Source organism: Orycteropus afer, unplaced genomic scaffold (assembly GCF_000298275.1).
Source record: "Orycteropus afer afer isolate SDZICR_OR568_19922 unplaced genomic scaffold, OryAfe1.0 scaffold00048, whole genome shotgun sequence".
NCBI classification, from domain to species: Eukaryota; Metazoa; Chordata; class Mammalia; order Tubulidentata; family Orycteropodidae; genus Orycteropus; species Orycteropus afer.
The window spans coordinates 15,234,745-15,245,701 of record NW_006921635.1 but is presented as its reverse complement, the minus strand read 5'-3'; the positions used below and the strand labels follow the sequence as shown (position 1 = coordinate 15,245,701).

General features: G+C 44.6%; 1 protein-coding gene across 1 annotated transcript in view; it reads left to right on the top strand.

Moving 5' to 3' along the window:
- The first annotated feature begins 3,400 nt into the window (after nucleotides 1-3,400).
- Nucleotides 3,401-10,957, top strand: part of CUNH12orf43 (chromosome unknown C12orf43 homolog) — a 13,311-nt gene continuing 5,754 nt past the window's right edge. The window contains exons 1-3 of the mRNA XM_007938298.1: nucleotides 3,401-3,542; nucleotides 6,862-6,904; nucleotides 7,241-7,339. Coding sequence (XP_007936489.1) covers nucleotides 3,401-3,542; nucleotides 6,862-6,904; nucleotides 7,241-7,339 — 284 coding nt within the window. The remainder of the gene's footprint in view (nucleotides 3,543-6,861; nucleotides 6,905-7,240; nucleotides 7,340-10,957) is intronic.

Genomic DNA, 10,957 nt, shown 5'->3' with positions numbered 1-10,957 from the left:
AGATGAGACAAAATGGCTGTCCATTCTTGCTTCCAAGGAGCATTCTGGCTGTACTTCTTCCAGGACAGAATTGTTAGTTCTTTTAGCAGTCCATGGTACTTTCAGTATTCTTCGCCAACACCACAACACAAAAGCATCAACTCTTCTTTGGTCTTCCTTGTTCATTATCCAGCTTTCACATGCATATGAGGCGATTGAAAATACCATGGCTTGGGTTAGGCACATCTTAGTCTTCAAAGAGACATCTTTGCTCTTCAGCACTTTGAAGAGGTCTTTTTTGCAGCAGATTTGTCCAAGTGGTACTGTTTAATTATTTGAGTGTCTCAACTCTGGAAAGTGAGGACTATACAGAAACTGAGATGACAAGAGGCAAAATCTGGCAGAGTGAGGGATGACAGGATGTAAAATCTCCTCAACTCCTGAAACACAAATAGTACATAATAGGACCTTAGGGAAATAGCAGGAGTCTCTGGGTGATGTGATCGGTTAGGAGCTTGGCTGCTAACCAAAAGGCTGGTGGTTCGAACCTATCAGAAGAAAGGCCTGGCAATCTGGTTCCAAAAGGTTACAGCCGTGGAAACCCTGGGGGCAGAGTTCTACTTTGACATGGGGTCATCAGGATTCAGAATGGACTCAAAAGCAACTGGAAGGGAAATAATGGCACCTTCCTTGTTAAAGGCCATCACGTGATCAATAGGTTTACACCAATCAACCAATACAAAATGTCCTTTCTTCTTTCCCTTTTGCCCTTCTGTTCTGGTTACCTAGTGCCACTCTGACAGGAATATACCACAAATGGGATGGCCTTAACAAACAGGAGTTTATTCTTACAATTTGGAGGCTTTAAGTCCAAGTTCAAAGCGCCAGGCTCTAGAGGCTGAGTGAAAACTCAATCTTGAGGTCCTGCTCCGCCTCCTGCTCCTGGCCCACTAGAGCTAGAGGCGTTTCCTCACTCCAATAGCTGCTGGCTGCTGAGGCTGAGAAGCCCCAAGGTTGACAAGTAAAAAGGCACAGTCCCGATGTTACCAAACCACATGGCAGGCCATTAACTTAAGTCCATTGTAAGTCCCAAAGTCGGCAGAGCATAGCAGGCTGCTGAGCAACGACATGGCTACATGCAGGGTCCAAGCGTGCCATAAGCTAGAGACCATTCCCAAGGCTTCTCCTTATATACGGGAAACAGACCACATCCCAAAGGCCTCAACCCAACTCAACTCAGCTGCTTGTGATAGATCTTACCATGGAGATGATTGCCAGTCTCATCATGGGGAATAACTACCACCAGCTGCCCAGCCACTCAACCAGGCCCAGCCAAGTTGACACTCAAACTTAACTACCACACCTTCTTTCTGGTTGGACTATTCACTTACCATAGCATATAAAATGCACTTTATGATTGATTGTCAACAGCCTTGGGGCAATTGAGCAATAGTAATCTGCATATTTCCCACCTCCTTTTGCTTTGGGGAAGCAGAAAAAGTGCCTCTTTTTCATGGGGTCAACAACCTACTCCAGCCCCCATCTTTGTGTCCTTCATAATTTAAGTACAGACCACATCATAGGTGTGTGTGTGCGGTGGGGGCAAATTCTTATTTAAAAAAGAACAAGTGAATCTTCTTCCTCTCTTTCGGAATAGAAAAGTCTGAGGCCAGAGAGCTTATTTCAATAAAGTCTTTGACACATTCAATGTCAAAGATAAAATATGTTGTTGTTGTTATGTGCTGTCGAGTCGGACCCAACTCATAGCAACCCCTCCTTGGGTTTCTGAGACAGTTATCACTACGGAAGTATATTGCTCCATCTTCCTTCCGAGGAATGCCTGGTGGGTTTGAACCTTAAAAAGAGCTCCCAAAGATAAAATATAGAGGGAAAGAAAAAGCTTTCCAAAGACAACCAAAAGTGATTTTGTTCATCTTTAACTACAGAGTATCTTAATTGTAGTAATTCTAATTCATTGGTCTTAGGTCGGAAGGAAGGTTGGGCAATCCTACTTCCGTAGTGATTCTGCCTCGGAAACCCAAGGAGGGGTCGCTATGAGTCAAGGCCGACTCGACACATAACACATAACTCGGCACATAACAACAACAACAACAGGTGTATGTGTGGGGGGGGTGGTCCTGGGAATTAGTATTTGTTTAAAAAGCACTGTGTCTCCAATGTGCAGGCAGGATTGAGAAGGCCTGGGATAGGAAACTGCACACTGTTCTCAGAACCAAACTGTGTACCTGAATGACCCGTGACAGCATCTTTCAAGCTTTCATGTGCACACAGATTACCTGAAGATCTTGTTAAAATGCAGATTCTGAATCAGGAGGTCCCGGGTGGAGCCCAAGAGTCTCCATTGGTAGCAAGCTTCCAAGTGATGTCAATGCTGCTGGTTCATGGGCTAGACTCTGAGTAGCAACAAATAATAAATAACGCAATGCAATAATCAATTCCAACTCATAGTGACCTCACTTGTTACAGAGTAGAACTGCTCTGGGATCTTTGGCTGTAATCCTTACTGAAGCAGATCACCAGGCCTTTCTTCTGTGGTGCCCGTGGGTAGGTTTGAACCACCATTCTTTAGGTTAGTAGTCGAGAGCAAATCATTTGCACCTCTGGACCTCTAGAGTAGCAAAGCCCTAGCATGTTAGAAGAAATTCAGATTCCTAGGTCCCATCTCTCAGAAGTTCTAATTCGGTTAGTTTTTAGAAAAGCCCAAGAATCTTTATTTTAACAAGTTCCGTAAGGTGTTTCTGACGCCCAGGTGGATTTGGGAATTACTAGAATAAATTGATAATGTCGTTGGAGGAGCTCAAGTGACATTTGATTGTAACCGGAAAGTTGGCGGTTCCGAAGGAAAACTGAGCAATCTACTTCCTTAAAGATTTACCGCCTCAGAAACCCAGAGGTGGTCACTGTGAGTCGGAATCCGGTTATTTCCTTGTGTAAAAAAAAAAAGAACTCACTGCTGTGAAGTGGGGCCCGACTCATAGAGACCCCTCCTTGGGTTTCTGAGACGGAATCACTACAGAAGTGGATTGCCTAACCGCCCTTCCCAGGAGTGGTTGGGGGGTTTGAACAGCCAGCCTTCTCCGACAGCCTTCTAGTTAGTAGTCACATGCCTTAGGCACCAGGCCACCAGAACTCCCTTGTGAATGAAAACGCTAGAGAAGTTATCTCAGAGACTTCTACTTCTCAGGTTTCAGGACTTACACAAATGCTTGGCGCGCAAACACACGCGCGCGCGCGCGCGCGCGCGCGCGCGCTTTAATGACAGCTCACGGGCACAGGATTCTTACATCTGGAACTACAATCCCCACAATGACGTGCGCTGCCCCGTTCTCACGTGGGTTGTGAAAGCGGATAGGGATGGCCCAGTGAAGGAACTCCCCACAATCCTTTGCGGTGGTTCAAGATGGCGGTGTCCAGAGGCGCCACGAGCGATTCGGATAGCAGCAGTAGCAGCGATGCGGAGGTGCTGGCGCGGTGCCGCGAGGCGGCGATGCCGGCCTGGGGCTTGGAGCAGCGCCCAAGTGGTCCGGAGAAACCTAGAGCTGGTAGGGGGCTGTGCTCAAGAGGCTGGCCTAGGATCTTCTGGGGGCTGAGAGAATGGATGTTGAGGAAAGAGTTCCTCAAGTGCCTTCCTTGAGAAAGCCGCAGGGACTGTGTGAAGTCCAAGTTCAGAGCCCGGGCAAGTGCAGCAGGGAGAGTAGTTCCATTATCCCGGTCGGGGAAACTGAGGCATCTAAATGTCACTTAATCGGCTTCCTTTGTTCCATACTCACTACTGCATATTGAGCAGGCCTCCATTCCCTCTCCGTGATGACTGCAGGGCTCGGTCTCTGGATTCTTGTATCCAGCCTTTCTTTGCCTCCAACACCTTCTCCACAACCTTGAGGAGCTGCCAGCGAGTAATTGGCACGCAACTCTGACTGTTGTTCCTGCACTTGAAACCATTCCGTGACTCCGTATTGTCATGATGTTGTTGTTATGTGCCTTCGAGTCGGACCCGACTCATAGCGACCCCTCCTTGGGTTTCCAAGGTACTATCGCTATGGAAGTAGATTGCCCAAGCTTTCTTCGGAGGAGTGGCTGGTGGGTTTGAACCGCCAGCCTTCTGGTTAGCAGTCAAATGCCTTAGGCACTGCGGTACCTCATGGGAATGCATTATTAGGCTCTAACTGAAAGGTAACATCTGCTTCCATCTGGCAAGGCACTGTGGTTAAAACATTGGGCTGCTAACCAATGTGGCCAGTGTGGTCGGTGGTTCAAACCCACCAGCCACCCACACAGCAGAAAGATTTACAACCTTGGAAGCGAGATTTCAATATCATTAGTTTTCTTTGTAATCCTGTGTATTATGTTTTATTCATTTAAACCTTATTCCAAGAAGTAATACAGACTTCACCAACACTGCCAGAAGAGGCTGGTAAAGCAACATTAAGAATCTTTGCATTTGTTTAAAAAGATTTACAAGTCTCATAGTGATCTATTTCCTACCTGCCTTTCCCTGCTTACCCTCCTGCCTTATTGCACTTCCTGTAGGTAGGCTCCATACCACACTGCCCTCTCGACTCTGGGCACCATAATTCGGCAGTTTTCTCTGCCATTTCTGCATACAGACCTGCCTTTCCATGTCCATCATTCACTAACAGTGAGAAGTTGGGTAAGGGACTGAGATCTCACCTAAATATGGCCATCTGTAAAGTGGGGATAATGGTGCTTCTTAAACCACAAGGTTGAGAAGTACCTGAGATGATGCCTCTGCAGTGCTTGGCACATAATAAAGGCCCAATAAATGGCAGCAAGTATGTGGCTGATCTCTCCATATGAACTGCTTTCCCTTCCTGCCTGATTCCCACTCATCCTTTAATACCATCTTTGGGAAAGCTTTCTCTATCCTCCAAGTCTGAGTTAGATGCCTTTGTGCCACTATCGAATTTAAGAGAATCTTTTCATAGATAGGCACTCCGGTGGCACAGTGTGTAAGGCATTTGACTACTAACTAGAAGGCTGGTGGTTCAAACCCACCAGCCACTCCACAGAAGGAAGATTGGGCAATCTGCTTTTGTAGAGATTTACCACCTGGGAAACCCAGTGAGGGTAGCTCTGAGTCAGTGAGTCAGAACTGACTCGATGGAGGTGGGTTAGTTGGGTTGGGTTTCATAGGTAGTGTTTTCCTTTCATCCCTGCATCCCCAATGCTTTGCGTTTACCTTGGCCTGTACTTGGCCTGCAAGTGAGTGGTTATGTGATGTAAGCTTCTTGAGGGATGGGATCTGATCTATCCCTTCACCCAGGTTTCTCCAGAGCCCAGCACTAGGTGGCACTGGAAAGAGGACTTGATATGAAGCTGGTCCTAGACAAATAGCATGACTTCTGGGGACCACAGTTTCCTCATCTATAAAATACCTGACTCTTAAGATTGATGTGAGGAGCTCTGGTGGCGGTTTAGTGCCTATGGGGTTTGACTGCTAACCAGAAGGCTGGTGGTTCAAACCCACCAGCCACTCCTTGGAAGGAAGGTTGGTCAATCTACTTCTGTAGTGATACCACCTCGGAAACCCAAGGAGGGGTCCCTATGAGTCAGATCTGACTCGACGGCAGTGAGTTTGGTTTTTTTGGTTTTAAGGTTGATGTGAGGCTCAAACGTGAACAAGCTTTGACCAATACATAAAGAGATGTACACGTGAGAAGTGACATCCAAGGTACCAGTTTGCAACTCATTGCTTTTTTTACCTCATAAATGTCTAGCTGATCAAAGTAGATGTAGATTGCCCAGCCTTCCTTCCGAGGAGTGGTTGGTGGGTTTGAACTGCCAGCCTTCTGGTTAGTGGTCAAATGCCTTAGTTACTATGCCACCAGAGCTCCTAAAGTAGATGTAGCTGGTTATAATAGTAAGTGTTATCGTTTATTTAGCATTTACTGTGTACTGGGAAAGATACTGGACACTTGATGTATGTACTTGAGTTGAACACTCACTCTGTGCCCCTGTTCTAGACACTTGCCAGTCCACAGTGCTCCCAGTTAGGCTCCTGCCTCAGGGCCTTTGCGGGTACTCTTTCCTCTGCTGGAAATGCTGTCCCCTAGATGCCCATTTGGCTTACTTCTTCACCTCCCTCAAATCTCTGTTCAAATGTTACATTATCAGTGAACCCCTCCCTGCCTGTCCTATAAAATGATATCTCTACCCAGCACTTCCACTTTCCTCCCCTGATAGAGAAAGAGACTTACTGTATAAATTTATTGTTTTACTTATGCGTGTTGTTTGTTATCTGTCCTCACCAAGTAGAATATAAGTTCCATGAGGGCAGGGGTATTGGTCAAATTGGTCAGCAACTGCATCTGGGTAATAGTAAACGTTTGGTATTTGGTTGAGTAAATGGCCACCAGATCATGTATCCCCAAAATTTTGGTTTGTAAAATGTAATTGATGTAGCTGAGCCCCTTCTCTCCACAGCACTTAGCACACAGCCACGCATGTGGTGGCACTCAGTAAATTCTAGAATCAAATTACAGTTAGACTTGCCTGTTCAGCATGGTAGTTAAGAGAGGGACTCTGGTGCCAGGTGGATTGGATCCTCATCCCAACTTTGACACTTATAGCTTTTTGACTCTGGCTATGTTATTTTATATCTCCTTGCCTCAGCTTCCTCTTCAGTGAAATGGGGATAATGATAACCCCTTTCATGGGGTTGTTAAGAAAGTAACAATCGAAATGTACACGTGAGAAGTGGCATCCAAGGTACCAGTTTGCAACTCATTGAAATCGAAACAAGTCGAAAGTGTAAATCACTTAAAATTGTGCCTGGCACAAAACATGTTGTTACTGTTTCTATTTCCTCTATAAATGCCTCAATTTTCATTATTTCTGCAGATGCTGCAAATAACCAGCTACCAGACACCCAGCTGAGCCTCAGGTAGAATGCATTTTGGGTTCAAGTTTCATTCAATCAATAAATAACTGGCCCTTGCTGTATGCCGGATACTAGGCTATAGTTGTTACTAGGTGCCATCAAGTTGACTCTGACTCATGGTGACTTAATGTGTAACAGAAGGAAACATTATCCAGTTTTGTGTTATTTTATAGTAGTTGGTATGTTTGAGTCTGTTGTTGTGGCTCTAGACTCTAGGCTAGACCCTGGCTAGACCCACTGTTGCTAATCCCTGGAATGAACAGGACACATGTAGTCCCTGCCTTCATAGGGGCAGCCTGTGAGCTGGCAGGAGGTGATGTCCTTTCGTGTGTGTTTTAGGCATAAGGTGGATGAGCACCAACAAGATGGCAACGAGCTTCAGACTACCCCTGAATTCCGAGCACATATAGCCAAGAAGCTGGGAGCCCTACTGGACAGGTAATCAAAGCATACCTTCTCTTCTGCCCTTGTTAGTACGAACAGTAGTGGCTGTGTTGGCTGTGAGCTCACTGAGTGCCAGCAGGCACCGTGGCAAGTGCTTGATGTGCTTGATCATAATCACCCAGCCAGGTAGGCCCTGCTATTGTCATTATTCTCCAGATGGGGAAACGTAGACTCCCAGCAAGGGTGTTCTCTCACAGAGAGTCAGGAGCAGAGCTGGGACTTGAAGTCCAAAGCCCACACTCTTTCTTTTTTCAATCATGGTTTGGATGGAAGTTGCAGAGCAAATTAGTTTTCCATTCAACAAGTTATACATGTTTTATTTTGTGACATTGGTTGCAATCCTTCAATGTAACAGCACTCTTCCTACTTTCTCCCTAGATTATCCATTTCCGTTTGTCCTTTCCTTCCCCTTCTTGCCTTCTGAGCTTTGTTTTAGGGCAAATGCAGCTCTTTTAGCCTCATATAGTTGGTTGTTCTGAGAAGCATGTTCCTCATGGGTGTTAACTGTTCACTTTGTAGGCCTGTCTGTTGTTTGGCTGAAAGGTGATCCCTGGGGGTAGTTTCAGTTCCAGGTTTGAAGGATGTCTAAGGGCCGTAGTCTCAGTTCTGCCAGTCTCTGTTGGACCAGTAAGTCTGGTCTTTTTTATGATTTTGAAGTTTGTTCTATATTTTTCTCCTAGTCTGTCCAGGACCTCCTATTGTGATCCTGATCCGAGAGGTTGGTGGTGGTAGCCGGGCACCATCTAGTTCTTCTGGACGCAAGCTACTGGAGACTGTGCTTCGTGAAGTCCGTCAGTCCTTTGGACTAGTTGTTTGAGTCTTTGATTTTCTTCCCTCTTCTTTACTCTGGATGGAGAGAGCAGTAGTTGCATCTTAGATGGCCGCTTACAAGTTTTTAAGACCTCAGACACTCACTACTCACTGAAGTAGGATGTAGAACATTATCTTTGTGGACCGTGTTATGCCAGTTGACCTAATTGTCCCCTAAGGTGATAGTCACAAGTCCCCAAGCCCCATGAGACTTACTCCCTCAAGGTGTTTGGTTATCGAAGCCCACGCTTTTAACCACAGCATTATCCTGCTACCATGGGAATGAGAGAGGAACTCCAGGGAACAAGCTCTCATTCCCACCAGGAGAGCGCAGGAAACAGACAGAATTAATATTTTTGGATGCTTTCTGTATGTCAGGCATCATTCCCGTTATTCAGGTTGAAATGCAATCTAAAGATTCAGGTTCCCTTTGCTGAAGTAGGGTGCCAAAGGATACAAGCCCAAAGTGTGGCTCTAGGAAAAAGGCAGTCCAACAGCAGAACAGTTGGAGAAGCACTGTACTCTCCATGCCCCTTGGTGTGCATGGAGATTTGGATCCATATAATGGGATATTCAAGGCTTTGGGGATCCTTGCAGTAAAGAGCCCAGCTTTCTCAAACTCATTTGACCACAGTGCCTTCCTTCATGAAGACCAGTCAGCATACCATGGAACACCTTTTGGGATGCCCTCATATAGGTGCATTCTTTTCTGTTGTTATTGTTGACAGTATACACAGCAGAGTATGCACCAATTCAACCATTGCTCCATGTATAATTCAGTGACATGGATTACATTCTTCAAGTTGTGTAACCATTCTCACCCTCCTTTTCAGAGTTGTTCCTCCCCCATGAGCATGCACTTGCTGCCCCCTAAGGTCCCTATCTAATCTTACAAGTTGCTGTTGTCAATTTCATCCCATATAGATAATTTTTTTTAATGCATTTTATTGAAATATAAAATTTATGCACAGTGAAATACATAAAACTAAAGTGACATGGGTCAATGCATTTTTTATTTTTTTAGCAATGTTCCCTTCCCTTCCCTCCCACCCCAGCAACCAACAAAGAAAGTTTCTCTCCATATATAAACCTTTCCTTGACCCTCCACAGCAACAAACTAATACTATATTTGTCCTTCTGTGATTGACTTATTTCACTCAGCATAATGTCCTCCAAGTTCATCCATATTATACTGTGTTTTGCAGACTCTACATTATTCCTTAGTGCTGCATAGCATTCCATTATGTGTATGTACCATAGTTTGGTCATCCACTCTCCCGCTTATGGGCGTGTAGGTTGTTTCCATCTTTTTGCTATTGTAAATAGTGCTGCAATGAACATGAGTTTGCATGTATCTGTTCCTGTCCTGGCTCTCACCTCTCTAGGATACATGCCTAGTAATGGGATTGCTAAGTCAAATGATATCTCCAATTCCAGCTTTCAAAGGAATTGCCATATTGCTTTCCACAGTGGTTGTATCACTTCATAGTCCCACCAGCAGTGTATGAGAGTCCCAATGTCTCTGCGTCCCCGCCAGCATTTGTTATTTCTCTCTCGTTGAACCTTGCCATCAGTGTTGGGGTGAGATGGTATCTCATTGTTGTTTTGATTTGCATCTCTCTGATGGCCAATGATGGTGAGCATCTCTTCATGTATTAGCTGGCTACCTGAATATCCTCCTTGGTAAAGTGTCTATTCATGTCTTCTGCCCATTTTTCAATTGGATTGTTAATTCCTTTGGTGTTGAGGTGTTGGAGTTTTCTATAAATCTTAGAGATAAGTCCCTTGCCAGATATGTAATTATCACCAAATATGAATTTGTTGCTGTCATTTTTGTTACGTGCTTTTTCGTGGTGACAGTTTCTTTGTTCCATATAATTTTCTATGTTGAGCTCATTTTGTTTATGAATCGTGTTATCATTTCCATCATTGCTATTGTCTGAATATACATGCTGGTCCTCTTTTTTCAGTGTGAAGGTTTATCATTTTTCTTTGAGGTTGCCCTGTGATTTATAGTTTTCTTCCCAAGCTTAGAACAGTCTGCTTATCTTGTAGTTGTCTTGACTTCCCTACCATCTAGAAGTTCTGTAACTACACAGTTTTTTCCCTCTTTGTGGTTTATAGTTGTCCTCATTTGTCAATTGATGTCTCTGGTTCCCTGTTTACAATCTTGTAGGTTTATTTACTTTGGATACTTCCATAGCTGGGTTGGTTTCTGGGTTATAGCACCATGTATGTTAATGGTCAGTTGTTGGCTCTTGTTGCTTCTCTGTCCGAAGGGCTCCCTTTAGCATCTTTTGTAAGGTTGGTCTGGTTTTAACAAATTCCCTTAATTTCTGCTTATCTAGAAATGTCCTAATTTCACCATCTTATTTGGGGGACAGTTCTGCTGGGTACATAATTCTCTTTCAGGGTTTTATATATACCATCCCATTGTCTTCTCTCCTGCATGGTTTCTGTCGAGAAATCCAAGTTTAGTCTTATTGGTTGCCCCTCGTAGGTAACTTTCCGTTTTTCCCATGCTGCCTTCAAGATTCTTTCTTTGTCTTTGGTTTTGGTGAGTGTGATGATGATATGTCTTGGTGATTTTCTTTTGGGGTCTGTCCTGTTTGGGGTTCGTTGGACTTCCTGAATGGATATATTCTCATCTTTCATCATACCAGGAAAATTCTCTTCCAACAAATCTTCGATAATTTTCTCTGTGCTTCCTGTTCTAGAATTCCAATGACATGTAAGTTATTCCTTTTGATGGTATCCCACATGAACCTTAGGCTTTCTTCATTTTGTTTTGATCTTTTTTCT